Source organism: Ochlerotatus camptorhynchus, unplaced genomic scaffold (genome assembly GCF_037179485.1).
Source record: "Ochlerotatus camptorhynchus isolate MF236.1 unplaced genomic scaffold, CSIRO-AGI_Acam_v1.1 ptg000052l, whole genome shotgun sequence".
In the NCBI taxonomy this organism is placed as follows: Eukaryota; Metazoa; Arthropoda; class Insecta; order Diptera; family Culicidae; genus Ochlerotatus; species Ochlerotatus camptorhynchus.
The window spans coordinates 1173003-1193157 of record NW_027040542.1 but is presented as its reverse complement, the minus strand read 5'-3'; the positions used below and the strand labels follow the sequence as shown (position 1 = coordinate 1193157).

The following is a 20155-nucleotide window of genomic DNA, read 5'->3' as shown; positions in this document are numbered from 1 at the left end:
TAAATACATCCAACAATCCACATGAAACTTACCCAGTAGGACCAGTATCGTCTGCATAGCAAGTTGTATCGCCCGGTCTACAGTCTTCGCAGTAATCTCCATTCTCCGAGCATTTGGAAACACTCAATGACATAACCCGTCCATTTCTTGTAGCAGTGATTTTGTGCCACTTCCCGTTGGATATGGTATTTCCACTGGTGGCTCCCTGTCCTACCACCAGCGATGTAATGGCTGTCCTTGCGCCTCCAAATGAAAACACCGCTCGGCCATTGACTATTTCCATTGCAACGAAATCCGATCGCCCACCGCTTTGAATACCATAGTTGTAGATCAGCAGAGCATCCGGCTTGGTTGTCGCAAAGATCACCGATATATCATTGGTAGCCGAATCTAGAGCAGGAAACGCCATGTATGATAGTTCCTTAAACCCAAACGTCGTCTTTTCACAGTGTCTCCCATACCGTCCGTCTACACAGCTACATTTGTAACCAGGTTTCAAGCTCACACATAGTCCTCCATAGAGACACGGATTGGGTCGACATGAATCTGCTACCGCTTCACACTGATTTCCTCGATAGCCCGGTCGGCAGAGGCAAAAGAACGAAGAACCATCGGAGCTTTCTCGGCATGAACCACCGTTCTTGCAAGGACTACTTGAGCAAATGTCTCCACGTTCCAGTTGGCAAAACTTGCCTTCCCGATTCGGTTGACAGGAACACTGAAAATCGTAACCTTGACGTCGACATTGTCCACCCGCTTGACATGGATTCGGTGCGCAAGGATCCTGCCGTTTGTCACACTTTTGACCCGTGTACCCATCGGAGCACTTACATCTGAAGTCGTGCTTCACCAAGGGCGATGTGAAGATCAGAGATTGACTATCCGTGATTTGAACATCTTCGTAGACGTTGATTTTTTCGTAGCATACTCCTCCGTTATCACAGGTGTTCGCATCGCAAGGTATGAAATCGATTGTGATCTTTGAGCTTTGAAGTAACAGGTTGATCGCGTCTTGCTTTTTACTGAACCGTTCGATGATGTATTTCTTCGATCGGAATCCCTTGTTGCTATTTGCTACTGCAACAGAAATGTCCATCGCTTTTTCGACATCCAAGAAGCTGTATACGATCAGTTCGTCAGAATTATCTACCGATGACTTCAGAATGTCAATGAAATTCCTGTAGTAGTTGGCAAGGAATCGACTGCTTGTCATATTTTCGATTCGAATGCTGATGGAATTCTCCACAGTGACGTTATCGAAACGGAGAAACTCTACACTGACCGTGGACAAGACATCAGCATGCCTCCCATCGTTTCCTGATACCAGGAAACTGTGTCCGTTGCTCGGAATTGATGATGAGGTTGGACGCAGTTTGCAGCCTGAGCTTATGGAGAATGTAGTTACAGGATTTTTGTTGAGATCGCTCACGATTTTACAACGGTAGTCTCCAGTGGTATCCGGATCATTGGGATGTACATTGGCAATGTCGCCATTGATTTGGTTGTTGAAAACGTAAACAAGTACATGGACAATTCTCGGCGTCGATGGGCTGTCGTTCTGATCCATGACATTTACAGTGATGGTATGTTGTGTTTTCATTTTGGGTGTTCCATTATCTTCCACTTCTACGAGTATATCAAGTTGTGGAGTTGTCTCACGATCGATACTACGAGAAGTCTTGAGGACTCCAGAATGCTTTTCGAGCGTAACTAATGACTTGTGACGTCCTCCGACTAAGTAGTAGGTGAATGGTGCACCATTTGGTGGAAGATCTGGATCACTTGCAGTAAGCGTCATTATCACCGTATGTGGAGGTTCATTTTCTAGTACAGAACCAATCGTGTCTTTACTGTCAAAGGTAGGTCCATTGTCGTTGATATCGGTGACGGATATCTTAACAGTAGTTGTACCAGTTTGCGGAGGTGATCCTGTATCTATAGCTCCGAGAATTAACTTGTGTGTTGGTATAGTTTCCCGATCAAGTATCCTCGAAGTTTCAATTTGGCCCGTTTGGGGATCTATTTTGAATGAGTGTTCATTGTTGCCTCCAATAATCGAGTAACTGAATTGATTGTTCTGCGGTCGAACATCCTTATCTACGGCCTTCACAGTGATGATTCGCGTTCCAACTTGAGCACCTTCCGAAACATTAGCCTCGTAAAAATCGAGTAGAAATTCTGGTGGATCATTCCCATCCTGGATGGATATGATCACTTGGGCCTCATCGGTGTCGTTTCCCCGTATGCCCCCAAAGTTCTTAGCCAAAACCGTCAGTACCACTCGAGATTGCGTTTCACGATCTAGATTCCTCGATACGATCATCATTCCCGTTTCCGGATGAATACTGAACCCTTTATCGTTACTAGATCCTACCAACAGGTAATAGACTTTTCCGTCCTCGCCGGCATCCTTGTCCGTTGCTTGAATTACACCTACGCTTGATCCAATCTCCGCCGATTCGGAAACATCGAAGTGAAACACAGGCTGAATAAACTTCGGATAGAACTCGTTCACTCCCGTAATATGCACGATGACTTTGGTTTTGTTCTTCATGGGAGAATCAGGATTCATGGCCATGACGTCCAGTGTGTAACGATTATGTTCTTCGTAATCGAATGTAGCCTTTGATCTGATAATACCAGTACTGGCTTCGATCGAAAACAAATCACGTCCAGTTCCACCAATAATGGAGTAATTGATGATGGCATTTTTCGGTGAGTCGCGATCATGAGCGATCGCCTTGTAGACCAAGGTCTTCGGTGGCGAATTTTCTGGTAAGAAAGCATCGTATTCGGTTTGATTGAATGTAGGAGCATTATCGTTGATGTCGGTCAAAGTAATGGTGATCATGGCCATTGATTTCTTAGGCTTGAAACCTAGATCCTCAGCCGTGATGTTCAACTGGTAGATTTGAATTAGATCATAGTCTAGTGGTTGAAGGATTGTGATGGCCCCTGAGACACTATCGACGGTGAATTCTTTTCGCTCGTTTCCACCCGTAATGGAGTAGCGAACCATACCGTTGGGACCATCGTCATTATCTGGGGCACTCACCGTCAGGATAGTTGATCCGATTGGTTCACTTTCCGGAACGATCACCTGATACGAGGGACTCTGAAATACGGGAGCATACTTATTCATCCCCGTGACAATGATAGTCACTACAATTTCATCTTGTTGAGGAGGAACACCTTTGTCTACAGCTCGCACATTCAGCGTGTAAACCGTTCCAGCATTGTCATTCAGCATACTGCTCACGATAATCCAACCGTCGTTCTTATTGACAACAAAGTTGCTCGTTCCATTGCCTCCAGTGACGACGTACTCAATCTCAGCATTAACTCCAAAATCAAGTTCATCGCGAGCGACTAGTTGTACAATTTTTTGTCCAACTGCGGCTCCCTCTGGTGCTGGCGAAAGGTACTCGCGGTGTGCAAATACCGGAGGATTGTTGTTGGCGTCAACCACGTTAATGTTGATCAAGCATTCCGAGTACATTGGAGGTTTACCGTTGTCTGTAGCGAGGACCGTCAAACTGAACATATTCTCCGGCGATGATTCCATCTGAGTGTGTTTGTAGTGGATAGTTCGTTTGCTGAATATCTCTCCGGTTGCAGGATCGATCGAAAACATGTCCGATGGTTGTTGAAGGGAATATGATATCACCGAATTAGGACCATGCTTGTCGCGATCAGTGGCAATCACTTGTCCGACGAACGTTACCGGTTTCTGGAGCTCTGGGAAGTTGAAGCTGTAGTAGCTGTGTTCGAACTCGGGAGCATTGTCATTCTGATCTTGGATTGTGATGGTCAGAGGTGTTTCCGCTCTCCATGCTCCATCGACGGCAGCAACTTTCAGAATATATTCGTCTTGCTGTTCACGATCCAGATGCCCAGCCACGGTGACGTTTCCAGTCGTTGAATCGATCATGAACTTGTTTCCAATGTTTTCGGTGAAAATGTAGGTTGCGTTGGCGTTGATACCGATATCCGAATCGGAAGAGGTGATCTTGATGACAAAGATTCCTATTTCGGCGTTCTCGGTCACGTTAACGCTAAATAGACGGGTGAACTTTGGTGGGTTGTCGTTCTTATCCAGTACGCTTATCAGCACTGTAGCACTTCCAGTCAATTGAGGAACGCCTTGATCAACTGCTTCCACGATCAACGCGTAGCGTGGAATGTCTTCCCGATCAAGTCGTGTTGTAGTGTATATTTCTCCCGTATCGCTGTTGATTTCAAAACTATCGAAGTCATCCTTCAAGCTGTAGGTTAGTTGACCGTTTTCTTCGGTATCCGCATCGGTAGCTTGAATTTTCGTAACGAATGAACCGGGAGATTCTTCCTCCATGACTTCAGCTGTGTAGACTTGCTTTTCCATCACCGGAGCATTATCGTTCGCGTCTGTCACGTTGATGATCAACTGCATCACACTTCGCAAACTGGGCCTATCAGAATCGGCCGCTTCGATCCATACCTCGTACTGTTGATTCGTTTCGTAGTCAAGTCCACCTTTGTTGACGGCTACCTCTCCCGTGTTGGGATCGATCCTCAGTGCGTCGCCGATGTTTCCGCCAGCAATTGCATAACGAATGTTTCCTGCTGGACCTTTCTTGGGAGAAGTGGCGGATATTTTTGTGACTACTTTACCGTCGGCGATATCTTCCGGTAGCATGAATTGAGTTTCTGACAGATACGAGAAAACAGGGAAAAGGTGGGCCGATTTCAACGCGATCGTAAGCTCGGCTTTGGTTGATTTTTGATCGTAACCTTGATCGCGAGCTTCGATTATGAGGCTAAAGACACGATCGGCATTTTGTCCTGGTAGAGATAGTTCAACAGAAGCCTCGATGACTCCGGTATTTTCGTTAATGTGGAATTTGTTCGCGTCAGCTCCACTGATCGAGTACGAAATACGGGAGTTCATCCCTTCATCCAGATCGATTGCTTTGGCACCAAACACGAACTGGTTTCGTTTGATACGATCGGGAATATTTACATGGAAGCTGGCGGAATCGAAGGCAGGGCTGTTGTCGTTCATGTCGGAAACGATGATCGTCAGGTTGACAACTGTGGCTCGCGGTTCAGTGGTTGAGCTATCCTGAGCCATAAGGGTGAAGTGATACTGCGGAATGTCCTCGCGATCGAGGGTACTGGCTGTAGTGATCTCTCCGCTGTCTTGATCCACGGTGAAGCGCTGCGATTGTTCACCCAATAGTGTGTATCGAATCTTGGCGTTCATTCCGGTGTCTTTGTCGGTTGCTACTGGGCGTAGAACTTTGGTGCCGGGTGGAAGGTTTTCCGAAACGGTAGCTTGATAGCTTTGGCGCTCAAACTCCGGACTGTGATCGTTCATATCTTGCACGATTACTCGCACTGTGCCAGTTCCGGTAAGGGGAGGTGATCCTGTAAAAGAATAGAAACGCGTTAGTTTAGTGTGATGACCTTTTGACCTTTGATCAATCGCGTTCGGTAGTTTGATATTTGAATATAACTAGTTCGAGCATAGCAGGAACGAAGGGAAAAGATGCGCACTGATTTATTTAACAATCGTCTGGAAAGGGGACGAGTTTTTTTCTCTCTCTTGTTAGTGTTGCTTAGTTCCACATATGACTATCAACCAAGTCAGAGTCTGGACTGAGGTACAAGCATAAACTTGATTTTCATATCTACTGTGGAGTAGAAACGATGTGAAAACTGTGTAGTGCAGTAACTTCATGTACGTATGAAAAGCACCATACGGGGAGTAAGGCACGAACAGCAAAAAGAAAAGACTTCCTGGAGCGACCCAACGGTGAACGCGTGATTGATAATGACAATTCAATATGGTAAGCTTTTGTTTCGCTGACTGATACCAATCTCGGCGCGATTAAGCCCGCGTATAGTTCTGTGTGTCTTTGTTCGTTGCCGTACACAATGTCCGCAATCGTTTGTTGGCTCCGTGAGAAAAATGATTCCCTCTGGCCAGCTGCTGGTCCGAGAGAAAAGACAATTCCGCTTCTCATTTGGAACAATTTATCAACACTTTCCAGAACCCAGAGCGAGAACTCCAATCGAGTTCAAATGTCTAACGTGTGCGAGGTGATTTAGATTATCTTAATCTTGCACCCATCCAACCGGTGTGTCTCATTCGAGCGATCTTCCATACGTACAACAAGTGTTTCGGCTGTTTTTATTTTCTCGTCATGAACGCGCACTTGATTGCACGTAGGTAAACGCACATTCCTGCTCAGCCTTCCGATGCGGCGAGAGAGCGCTCTGATATCATTTTTATAAATTTTAAACTTTATGCAGATGAAGTATTTATAGCCCGGGGTCATAAAATCTTTCCAGTTATCCAGTACGTATACATACACGCAAAAAAAAAAACGTGGTCGGGAAGAGTCACAAAAAGGCGTTCGTTCCATGCATGCAAGAGTGTATGTATATATTCAGTGCGACCGGCCGGCTGGCTGACACTGGAACTGGCAGAAAGAGACGCCTTTTTAGGTGCGTTGCCTACCCCACGGAATATTGGAGCGCTCGGCGAGACGATCGGACGAACGAACGAACGGAAGGACAACAAAGGCACAAAGTGAACGATTGTTGATTGTGCTGGTGGATGCTGCTGGCTTCTTGCCTGTCTGACTCTTTGGCACATCGAATAATAATTGATAAAAAAGGAGTATTATATTTCGTACCCTTAGGGGTCAGTAGCCAGGTAGGAAAGCTTTGCGTGCGTTCTACTGTATTCTGTTGTAAGGATTCGTTTGGCGTCGACTTTTCGAGGATGTGGTCTACCGAAGTAGTAGAGAGAGAACGGGCGGTTAAAAATAAGCCGGTGATGCACGATTACGTTGTAGGTCTGAAGGTCAAGTAGTTGGTGCACCAGCAAAGGGTGCTCTACATTGTTGCATGGTTAGTTTTTAAATTGAGATGAAAATGTAGCAGGATTCAGAAATCATTGTATCTTCAATCCAGTCCATAATTCAACAAAATCCAAGAAGAAACTCACATCCCTTGGAGCAAAACTTTCCTTTCGTCCCGATCAAAGCCAGAGGCGGCGACGACGAGGACGGCGATCGGACGAAGGCATAAAAAATTGAAAATGCATAAAGAATTTCGTGCTCGTAAGCACGGTTCCCACGCTGAGGCACGATCATAGGCTTTATGCTCTCGCGCGCGCCTTCGCACTATCTTCGAGGATCACTGCTGGGACGTCGAAAAAAAAATTGCCGCATGACCACTAGAGCAAGAGCGAGGCCTACCACGTCGACGACGACAACGACGAGGACCGTACGATCACGGAAAGCAGATCTGTAACCCCCGTAATAATAATTATTGTTATTATTCTATATTCAAAACAATCGCTAAAGTTGTCGTAATTGACAACTGAAACGGTCATAGCTGAAAGACATAACATAACCTCGATTTGAAGTCTCCGTGCCTGCTTACTGGCCCAAACGACACAAACGATCTCCGTAGATCGACTTCGACGGACGAGACGGGTCGGTAGATAGATCCATGAGCTCCAAAACCGTTTCCAGAGGGACAAGTTTTCTTTTATTCCAATTCGCTATTCAGCTAACAACAACAGTCAGCTCAGCTATAGAGATTGACTGGAGAAGAAAAATTCCGTGTACTTATATGCGACATTTGAAGCTTTGCGGATCGCTGCGAGTCGGAAGGGAGGGATGATCGTTTAAATATCAAACCAAGATCGGAAAATAATGTGTTCAACAATAGCAACCATAAAAGCCGGGGCTCTTTACGCTGCGGCAACCTCACCTCGGACGGGTACAGAGGACACCGGACTAAAAATAATCAAAAAACGTGAGCTCCGGGTTCCGTGAGCAAATTCAACATTTTATTAATTTATCTCCCATATCTTTGGGGCCCTGGTTCTCGTTCCTTTCGCTCAGTTTCTATAGATTGGCTAACGATAACTGGACCCTTCCGGAACACAGTCGCGAGCCACACGAGTTTATTAGTCGATGAGGAGCAGAATGAAAACTGTGATCAATTTGTTTCAACGGGGTGGAAGAAAAATAAAAAGAAATAATTTTATGACCCCATTGCTTCGCATGGAGCGGAGTCTATTTAGAACATGTCGTAAATCAGTAGATTATACACTTGTTCCATTCGTTTTTCCTGCGATGAGTTATGAGCGTTTGCAAGTAGTTCCAAAAATACTTCTATGACGCGATGAATGAGTGATGCAACGTTTTTTTTAGTCCTTTGTTTATCAGTTCTCAACCTATTTGCTCAAATGGTTTCGGTAACTCAACATAGTATAATTTTTCAATGGCACGCAGATTAGCCATGACTAAGTTAACTTTCTACAATTGGCCTTTTCTTATTCTTCACACTCAATCTAGTCCGGAAAGTCTACAACAGTCTGAATCTCATCAAAATAAATTGCAGAACTTCTCGGCTGTTGAAATCTCGGAAAAAATAAGTGTGTAGGCGATATTTGAAGATTACAATAATGAAAATTGTTGCCGTCTATGTAAAAAGTAGTTTAGATAGTCCGAGATCTATAACATAAGTTATGCTTTGAAAACCAACCAGATCAATGAATCCAGACGAAAAGATTTTTCATTTAGTGTTTCATTCCAAAGAATGTTTTGCATAATGATTATGAAATAATTACAATGCCAAATTACAATGAAGCAAAGTGGGCAAAAAACGGACTCTGTACCGCACTTATTTCGTTCGTTTGGTTTAAGGGTGTGTAAAATAGGGGAAATTGATGTAATGTCGGCCTAAATGCCCCTAATTTGGGTCCATACACAAGCTCAGCTATCGACAAAATTTTCAGTAGCGACCAAAAATATCCATTAGTACCGTCCAAATGACGCTTTCATCTAGATAAAATTGATAAGTAGCAGATTTAGAGCCATTTCCCCTACCTATTCTTATTTAAAAAAAATCCAAGGAACCAAATGTTCAGCAATTCAATTAGCATTAAGTTGCCCAGTTTTTTTAATGGCGTTTAAAAGCATTGAATTTAGCATGTTCAAGCTTTGCTTTGTGAACCCCTTTAATGATAAAAAAATGGTTGATTTCATTGATTCCACGGTCATTTGAAATTTTACCAAAGTGTTCTAGTGAACAATTAAACAACATTCATTTTATGAAAATGGCTGAAGAATCCACACATAGTTGAGAAACTTGATACCAGTTGATCGTTATTAGGTTGAAGTGCTACTTTGTGGCCGAATGGGTCATATTAGCCAGAGTAAAAGAGAAAGCTTTAGCAAGCAATTTTAGGCTTGTAAAATACGAGTTTCAGGGAAAAAAATACGAGATCTCTGACTTAACCGTTATGTGCGTGACGGATTTTTTACTTTTTACTACACCATGAAATTCAAACGGGAGCTGGATACCCAGATACCTTGGCACCCACATAACGGCTAAACAAAGTTTCATTAATTTAGACTAGTTATTTTCAGACCTTTGAATTTTCGATTCAGATTCTTTGAATATTTTTTCGAAATCATGGAATTAGAAACTCTTTTCAAACTCAGGGAATTCGGTTTTCAGATTTTAGACATGGTGTTTGGTTTTGGGTACGATGCTTTAGTTCAAAAGCTAAAATACAAATTCTAAGAGAACATATTTTTTTTACTCCCTTTGTTCGGGTCGTAATCGATTGTTTTTTTTTTGTGATATATGAGATATATATATTGATGGGAAGTGTACAAAAATGTCACTACATAAAAAAATCCCTAGCTTGGTATGTACCAGTCATAGCTTATGTGATTTAAATGGGTAGGACCAAAAACTGGTACCCATTCGAATATGGGATTGTTCCATAACTGGTTCACTTACCCTAGATAAATTTTTTACAGTATGACGATGTGAAAACCACTGGTGACAATCGAGTTATCAGTTTCAGTTGAAAAATGCAGCAATGATGTGAGTTGCGATGTTGTGATTGCGAAACAAGTATTCAATAAGGCTCTTTTGCTGCCTTTTCAAAGTAGCTGCAAAGTAGGTTTGCTAGAAAAATATCTCGACTTCCACTTTTCCCCCATTCGACATGCTTCATCCTATATCTTAAGCATTGCTTGTCATTAATTTCGAATCTACCTCTCTCTCCTTAGAGCGGTACATACTTTGTGGTCCCGAGGTAGTACAAACGCAAAAGATGCAAAGTCCAATTTTGGATGTTCAATGGCTATTAAAGATCACTCGACACATACAGACATTTAACATTCATGAAAACTGTCGTTATTTGTCAGTGTCCTTATGGAAAAATGCGAAACCGAAAACAGAATCTTGAAAAAGGACAAGCCTTGCTCGTCCAAGGCGACCACCTTTTCGCCGTTCGAATCCGATGGGATTGGGTTATTGTCTTCAATGTATCCATAGAAAAAGGGCCACAGCATGTGGATTTAACTGATCGTCCTGGGTGAACTGATGATGATGATGGTCCCGCCACTTACCCCATCAAAGCCTGGTCTTGGGGCGGTTATCTCTGATGACACGGATATAATATATAGACCGCTGATTCCCAGCAACTTGTATTTCCCAGCGGCATCATGAGCGGCCAACATAGAGAAGCCTCATTACGATCAACCATTTAATCGACGACACAGTTTAGGGTTCTCTTTCCGGTTGTTGTTGCAGGCTCTAACACAAATTCACTGTCCCGGATTCGCGACCTGGACTATTTTAATTTTTTAATTTGGGGAAACAAGTGTAGAACAAAACAAACAGGCACTGTCAAAACCATCGCACTCAATACTAGTACCTATAAGCGCACACTATGATTATATGCACCAGTTTTTGGAGCACTATACAATCATGAAACAAAGTTGAACATCGTATTATGTAGTATTTTGAAATAATGATATCACGTTTGAGCATAAAGATCATCAACATTTTGCATATTTTGGTAAAAATATCATGAAACATAATGTCCTATTTTAAGCCATACAGCTAAGAAAGCAATCATCTTAGAGAAGCAATATTGGGAACAGTGTTGGCAAAATCAGAAATCAATTGATATTTTTCCGCTCTCATGCGCTCGCAATATCATGCTTGATATTGATTTTACAAGCTCCTTTGATATTGCGAGACTATTCACAACGAGCAAAAATCAAGCTGAGAGTTGACTCGACACAAAAATGATTCCGTTGCACATCGTTTTTTTAGAGAAAGCATAGTTTGCTATCTTTTTTTAATCTTCACCTATGGCAGACGCGAAAGGACTGCTGCAAGCCGTAATGGAAGTTTCGGTTGCATTCGAGTGTAAAGCTAAAATCATTAACTCAATCTCACCACAGTTTGGTGAGATTTGCAGTTGGTGAGTTTTGTTAGCTTGATATTCGAGCTGCGATATCACAACTTGCAAAATCAACCGCAGTAGTTTGCTTGTTGATTTTTGCCTACGAAAATCAAGCGTGATCTTGGGCGTTGGTGAGATTTGATTTTTTGATATTTTCCCAACACTGATTGGGAAGTCGATTTAATGCTACTGAATTGAGGAATTATGAACTGAAATGTAGCCTTTTAACTCAATACATGTTATTGTGATGAAATACAGTCGCTCAGAGCTCAATATAGTTATGTTATATTATTACCAGCTACATGACGTGAACTAAATACTGGAGCTAGAGCCAAAACAGGCGCACCTACCCTTTACCTAAATTATGTTTTCTAATTATCTCGAAAATAACATCTACTTTTCGTATCTTTTATTCAATCATTCCACAATTAAGGATCACATCCAGTTGACTATCATTATCAATTATTATTTGCTGACCCATCAATGTGGGATGACTGCATAATGTATATAATTATTCAAAACATTATCATAAAGGTTGATGGTTTGTTTCAAGTGACAAATTTTTAGGATGACCAATGAATTTTTATTTTAAAATTCCCGGTTTTCCCGATTCAAATCTAAAAAAAATCCCGTTTGTTAATATCTAGTAAAGAAAAACGAACGATTGCAATATCAGGTTATTTTCGAGGTACCGTGGACCCCCGTTAATTTGAACAACACTTCATTCATATTAACAAGATTCATGTTTAATGTTGGGGCCTCCCTTAGCTCAGTCGGTAAAGGCGCAGCTACAAAGCAAGAGGCTGGAGGTGGCTGGGTTCGATTCCCGGTCCGGTCTAGGCATTTTTCGGGTTGAAAAATTTCTCGACTTCCCTGGGCATAGAGTATGATTGTACTTGCCACACAATTATAGTAATGCAGAAATGGTACAGGGATCGAAAGCTCTCAATTAATAACTGTGGAAATGCATCTAGAACACTAAGTTGAGAGCACGCAATAAGCTAATATGCGATATGCAATAAGCTTGAAATTCGAAGAATAAGAAGAAGAATATGTTTAATTTGAACATCTAGTAACCCTATGAGCATCCGAAAAGCGCGTTGCTGTTTTGTTTTGATTCTGTGTTCCGTTTCACAATGTTCCATTTCGCTTTACTCGATTCCATGCGCTAAATGACGTTTTAGTTGGCAGTAGTGCAGATTAGCGGGGTTCAAATTAAAATGTATTCAGATTAACAACGGTCGATTACATTGGGGTTTACGATACTTAGAATCAATTTAAATAACTTTTCTAGGCTCGAATCCTTATGATTTTAAAGCGCCAAAATGTACAAAGTATGTATCAGAGTCAAGAATTTTTTAAGGTCGCATTCTATCGATATTTATATAGAGAGATTAAACTTATCAATTGTTTTAGAAATCTTGAACTTGATTCAAAGATCTTGGAGCAAGAAAATGTTTTACCGCATCGTAATGTACTCACAGAAATCCTAAAAAATAAAATTTAAGAATTTTTTTAGATTTGTTTAAAGCCTTAGATTTTTTTTTCGAGATCTGTGACTTATACAAATTTATCCTAGATTTAGAAGAAAAAAAATAACAAGATTGGATTTTTTTCCAACAACATGAAACTAAGAAAAATGCTCAAAGATCTCATATTTTGAAAAATTTGAAAAATTGAGAAATGTAAGGGGTTCTAAAAATTTTAAGAATTCTTTATAGAATTTTGATGGTGATGAATTATTTCTACCAAATTCTGAAATAAAAACCCGCAAGAAAGAAAAAAATCAACGGATCTCTGACAAAGATTCCAATTTAATTCTGAGATGTTCTGAGGAAATCTTAGAAGAAATACAAGTTGTAAGGAGATAGGTGATTCTGTCACGAATATCAGGTGAATTTTAAGGAGAATTTCAAAAGAAATATAAGGATAATATCGAAGGAATAATTAGGGAGATTCTGAAGAGAATTTTAACGAATTTCCAAAAAAATTCCAAAGAAATTGTGTTCTGAAGTTAATTATAAAAATGCTTTAGAATTTTAATGAAATTGTTAAGAAAGTTTAAAAAAAAAATTCAGAATAGAATTCCAAGGTGTTCTGAGAAGAATTTTGAAGGGTTTCTAGGGAGAGTTTTGGGAAGCTCAGCTAAAATTATGCACATAATTTCAAAGATTGAAGATGATTAAAAGCTGAATAAGCAATTTTTTAGCCGAAGAAACATATTTTTGTTTGAATGAGCGAAATCTCTTATTGTAATTCTTATTCTAAGTTTGTTCGAAGGTTTATTGTTTTTTCTCTGCTACTTTTCAAATTCCGTGTTATTTCCCGGTTTGCTGGTCACCCTGCATTAAATTATACTTTCTGTTTAATTTTTTTTTCAATAACTTGATTTATAGGAGATTTTTCGCCACGGGCAAGTTCATCTTCGATTTTTCTACTTTAAAAGATTCTTCCTTAAGTTTTGCTACTTATGATAATTTCACACAAATAACTTCGAAAATTAGTATTTGATTACGTTTGCAAAAAATGTGATCAGTGAGGACTTTCGTTTCTGGTTGAATATTAACATCCGGAATTTGTTTTCTGATTTTAACCAGGAAAAACGGTAATTTCAAAAAGAAATGAAAATTTATAAAAATGTGTAAGAATAACGAATGCCTGTGTTCTTGAATTTATAAAACTGTTACAAAGAAATCAATCTTAAAAATATAGAGTGCATGGATTGCAACAGAAGCTTGGTAGTATTTTTTTTAGCTCCAACGAATTGAGGAAAAGTCCACCTTCTCCCCTCTTTCGTCACGTTTTTGCTATACTTAGTACATTGCTTGCCACAGATTCTAAAACCCACACCCCCTTTAAAGCGTGACGTGTATAATGGCTGTTCCCTTGCTGTATTCCGGTAATGCTGGTAAATAGCCATCAGTCCACCTCAATGACCCTACCAACATTGGGTTCAGCCCATCCCATTAACCCACTGCAAACCCGTCTATCTAGCTGACATTTGACACGCACAATATTCGCTCAAATCGCACACACAACGTGTATATATATATATATATATCCGCCGAGTTCGACGAAGCCGACACTGAAAATCCCATCAAGCAGCTTCCATCATCAGCAGTGGCGGCAGCAGCAGCAGCGTCGAAGCAGAGAGATGCTCTCGTTTATCTGCCCACTCTCGATCGCGTGTTCGCAATCGCGCGTATATCATTTCATTCCTGGCCGCGGTTTTCCAGGTAGGTACACCTATACGCCTTCTCTAGTCTCTAGTTGGCGGGCAGGGAACGCGCTATTCCGGTCGCCGGACAAGATAGGCACCGCAATGACCATTCTCTCCAGCATGTGTGTGTATGTGCGTCTGCATGCGGACAGTGACAAGCAGCAGCAGCAGCAGCAGTAACAACAAAAAAGCAAATCTTTGATAAATGCTTATATTAAAAATGTTGGTTGATTGGCTCGTTAAAAACTACATTCCTGAGACCCATATCCATATAATATTTGTATTGTGTGTATTTTAGCTCTTTTCGCGATGTTGTGGCCGAGCAGTTTCGGAACGGGTGGATTGCGCGTATCAACCAACGGAGGAGCAAACGGGTGGCGCAGCTAGGCATTGTACATTCTTCCTATCGTTCAGTTTCCTTTTTTTCTGCTACTGGATGCCTTGCTAGGAGGAGTAAATAGCCCTTGTCAGTTGGTCGATTCACGTAAAAATTCTTTGTTGTCACAAGCTGCCGTTTCCCAACTCTATCTCTGTCACCCTCTGTCAGCTCCACCGGAACAACAAATCCAAGTCATTTCCATTTAACTTCAGGGCCCCGGTCGGTGATGGCAACAAAATACGACAGATATAATTTTAAACATCTGGTATGGGGGCTCTCTCTGCGTTTTTTCTCCTTTCCATGCTTCTGCTTTTCATCACGGAATTTGGCTCTTGATTGCGGTTTGCATGCTTGCAGCGCCTTAGGAAACAAACAGCATCATCTACCCTTGTTTTATATTTGAGTCGATCATCACGACGACTGTCAAAGTTCAGGTCGCGCGCTGTTGCAATGAACCGGCAACATTGTCTGCAGTCAAGTCACCCCATAACTCAAGCATCTAATTTGAGGAAATTTCACTATGATATGTAGTTGTACGTTGTGCACTGCTCTCATCACCGCATCGTTCCCACAGCGAGCATCCCTAAAACATCGCACCACCACGATATCAATCGATACCGCCTGCCGTGGGTCCGGTTCAGAGAGTCCGTAGTTGCTGCACGAGAAAAAAAAACAATGACTGTGTGAATTATGCATTGATCTTCCCCCTGATAGATAGTTATCTAAGAGCAGAGCAGGGTTTGCTTGAAAGCCTTCTGGCTGGCTGTCTGGCTGGGCAGCCCGAGTGTACTCCACGTCTGCTCGTCGTTGAATGATTTAAAGCCATGCTTCAATAACACAGTTCGGGTCATAGTTGAAATTTTCTGGCAAACTGTGCAGCGCGCCTGTAAAACTGCATCGAAGACGACGAAGAGGAGAAAGCTACCTTCGAGGGCTTCAAAACGAGCACCGATCGGCACGAGGCAGTACCGAGTGGTCATGGGAAATTTAGTTGGTTTTGGTGCATTATCAATCGGTTGAGCTGGACCCTTAAGTTGAAATTCGTGGTTGCGGTGAGGATAAGCTGTTTCAATAATAGAAAATTTAATAAATTAACCCATTACTATCGGTAATCAGTATTGGGAACTGGAAAGAGTGCTGCAAGGTGAACTGCAGCGCAAACGCTGAATTCTTCCCTGCGGGCAGGTACGGTGGAGGAATTGAGGCCGTAGAACTATTAGATGCGCACGACTTAAAAGCATATTTTACGTGGTATTAGCATAATGAGAGGAATGTCGATGTACGCTGCACGCTGAAATGAAATGGTCTGGTTTATAATTTGAAATGCAATCAACTTCCATTGGATCCATTTTTGGCGCTAAAGATGATTCCAGGAGTTACAAGAAAAAAAAACTGAACAATGTTTTTGTCAAACTTTTCATGTGATTAAAAAAAAAGTCTTAAAAATAAACCGTTTGAATTCTTACGACACGTCCGTATGAAGGGTAGGGTAAGTTTATTAATTTTCGACCTCGTGTACAATAAAGAACCAAAAATAAAGTTTTTTTACTTTAACAATATTTGCCAATATTTGAGTTTTTAATTTGTATGAGTAGATAATTAGTATATTTACCCTATGACTGCGATGGAAATAACAAGAATGCAACAGAACACTTAACCCCTAGCATCAGCGGTGGCGCAATAGGAGAAAATATATAAATATACCTATATTTCAATCTTCTAGTTTCGATTGGATTTCATCGAATGGTTCTTTCTCACACCGCATCGCTCTCTAACCCTGAGAGCATTATATCTCGGTAACGAAAAACCCATTATAGACTCTGTTGCTAATTTCTCGGTATTTGCGCTGACATCGATTAAGAATATTATTTATATTTCGGACGATAGCGGGAGGAAACCAAACCGAGCAGACCAGCTCCATTCAGCTGCAGTGTCAGTGTGCGCGATATCCCCCGTTGATTCGAGCATTCGTTGTCGTGTCTTTCGCCAACTCTGCCCCCATCCCCACCTCCGTCTCGAAAGCTTCAAGCTCAAAGTTCATGCCAGCCAGAATTTTCAAATATTTCATGTGCACTATCAGTGCCCCGCTTATTGCTCTCAAAAAAGAAGAGAAAAGCGACTTTGTGCAACAAACGAGCCTCCTCGGAAAGAAGGCAAGCGCAAGAGGAAGTTGGCGAAAAAGTGAACGACGACGACGACGACGACGACGACGACGGTAAAAATGGCTTATGAACATTCGCCAAGATAAAAAGGAGATAGGCGTGTCGTCCACCAGAGAGCGCTTGGCGGCGGCGGACCCACGACATCTCACCCTGAACATTCTTCTTCTTCTTCTTTCTACTTTCCTCAGGTCGTCCATAGACAAGTCCAGCGGCGGCGCTGGCATAGGGATCCTCGGACCGCGTGCTTCAACTGATAGCAGATACTGTATAGAATGTACTTTCCTATTTTTCGTAATGTTGGTGCTGCTGCTGTTGGTTGCCATCATCATGTTGATTCTTCGTGAGATCGTGACGTCAAAAGACCCCTGCGGCTGATAAACTGCCTCAATAAATATTCACTCAATTTCATATAATTCGCTTCCCTTTTATTTTCACGTGCAACAAACAGCGCACTGCACGTACCATCCACCGTCGGGTAGAGAAACACTAGGTGTGGAGTAAGTTCGCTGTTGAGCTATGCCGCTATAGTGCCGCAGAGCAAGTTATGCTATGCTGTGATGTCTTCTTCTTATTCTAGGATTTTTAAGCTTCTGTGTAGCGAGCGTTTTGTCGACTCTCAACTTGATGTCCTAGATGCACTTCCATAGTTATTAATTGCCAACTAATGCACGAATTAGTATATTGTGTGGCGAGAAAATTTCCAACCCCTAAAGATTTCCTCGACCAGACCGCCTCCATTTTGGTAATACCGTGCCTTTACTGACTAGGCTGCCTGAGACCCCAGACCACGACTGTTAACCACGTTGTCAATTGCGCTGCATATAGTGGCTAAAGTATTGATTTAAACACAACATGCAACAACAGAGAAACCCACCTTGTTTATTGAAAAACTGAAAAAAATCTATCTCACTTTTAGGGGTATGAAAACTCTAAACGAAGCACATTAGCATCCCAAGAGACTTATCCGAAGACATCACACAAGCGCTAACTATTAGCGCACGAAAAAAATGGTACCCTCAACATTCGATTCCCTTGGTATTTTCATGGATCCTGTAATTTTCTTCAAAATCGACATGAAATTTTCCACAGACTTACTTAAAATTTTACTCTGAACTCTCACAATTAACTTGGAGTTCTAGTTGAAACTCTTTTGAAATTCTTCCCAAAAATCGATTGGAAATTTTCTCTGAAATACCATGATGCTATCCCTAGAATTCAGTCTTATATCTGCCCAGAATTGGTTTGAAATAAAAAATAAATTAAAAAATTCTCTTAACAGTTCTTTAAAATCCTTTATCCTGAAAATCTGGTCCAGTCCAGGGGTTGAAACAGTTGACGTTTTTTACTACACTCGCTTCATTGTCGTGCGCGACAGTCTGTTTGTATTCGAACACTCATGCTCTACCGTCGTCTCTCTCACACAATACGAGCGGTAGAATAACATTCGAGCTAAAAGAAAATTATCAAAATAGCTATCATATGACATGTGCGATTTCGTTGTAATTCCTCAATTTGGTGTAAATCAAACCATTTCTGATCAGAAATATTATTACTAGGACATCATTGCTTGCTATTTTCAGAATTCACACAAGCACACCATCAGCAGCTCTTATTATGAGAAAAACTAAAATACATACATTCGTGACGGTCTTCGGCGACAGTGTCGTATGACAGAGCCTTTCATATGACATTTGAGTTTGGTACTGTACTATGATAGCTTGTTTTGCAAGTGGCGGAGGCAAAGGCAGTCAATTATCACAGAAAATATGTCGACTACCGTGACCGCTTACAAGACTGGTCCAGGCTAAGGACCTTACTGTTTTTTTCAATAGATGCGAACCAGCCAAACGCTGAAAACCACTTTAATAAAGAAAACTAACTAACTGCAAAAATTGTCAAGTTCCCACTGGTCAACCTACAGTTCTGTCGATTGGAATGGATAGAGCAGCAAGCAGCAAATAAACAAATACGTAAATTGTGTGCGTGACGCTGAGGCAATGCTGTTAGAAGTACCGATGCTGCTTAGACTGGCGATAATGCGTACATTCTCCTACTTAACACTTTTCTTATGTCAAACCAATCCCGAGATAGAGCTGAATTCGTGCGTCCACATTATAACTGGACCATGCTTTACGTTGTTCTTGAGGAGTTTAAAGATATGCAGGGGTTGTTAGATAAATCCCGATTTACAATTCACAAATTCCACGCTACGATATTTGTTAATTCGCGCCAAATTCACGGAAATAGAAATTAGATTCCCATAAAGATTTAGATAACAATGATTCAGATATAATTTTTTAGAAAGCACATTAGTAGCAGAACAATTATAAATTTGTGGCTACGGACGTATGATAGAAATATTGAATTTAAATAATAGGACAGGTATACCAGTTATGGCTATACGTTCCTATTATGGTGTTATGGCCATAATTACAACACATCCTAGTAAGATAATCGATGTAAATTAATGAATTTATGAAATGTTACAGATTTTTTTTTAATTTTAGCCGGAAGTACATTTTTTTACATGCGTGAATTTAAAAAAAAAATGTACCTAAGAACTTTGCCTTATGTGCGTAGAATTATGGTGGAGTCATGTAGGGGGTAGATTAATCTACTAAGCTATAAAGTATTTAAAGCTTATGAATTTAGAACAGCGTGGATGGCTTTCGATGGCTGGAAACGGCTGGAAAATCAGAATTAAAGTAACTCAAAATTATTCGACTCAATATTTCAAAATTGGGATGACACAGTGAATGAGTAAAATTTCCCTTGTTTTCCAGGAAAAACTTCTTGTATATGAGGAAAATTGATATATTTTTTTACTCTGTCTATTAGTATACTCCTAGATTGAGTAAAATTCTCTTCACATTCAAGCAGTTTTTCCCAGAAAAGTGAGAAAATTTTACTCACTTACTGAGTAGCCCCACTTTTTGCAATCTTGAGTTGAATTCGACCCAGTTACTGAGTTACTCTCATTGGCCGGGTTGACTCGATACCCGATATCGATTGCAGTTACTATCATACTTTTTTTTAATAAATAAAATCGACTCTATAGATTATTGATCGTTCTTACGGTGCTATCGACTGACAAATAATAACAATAATATACACGGGCC

The 20155-nt window shown here is 41.1% G+C and overlaps 1 protein-coding gene across 2 annotated transcripts in view; it reads right to left on the bottom strand.

Annotated features, from left to right (window-relative positions):
- The window catches only part of ft (cadherin-related tumor suppressor fat), a 168152-nt gene that overhangs the window by 3669 nt on the left and 144328 nt on the right, over nucleotides 1-20155 (bottom strand). For both annotated transcript variants that reach the window (XM_065239177.1, XM_065239178.1), the window contains exon 9: nucleotides 33-5406. In XM_065239177.1, coding sequence (XP_065095249.1) covers nucleotides 33-5406 — 5374 coding nt within the window. The remainder of the gene's footprint in view (nucleotides 1-32; nucleotides 5407-20155) is intronic.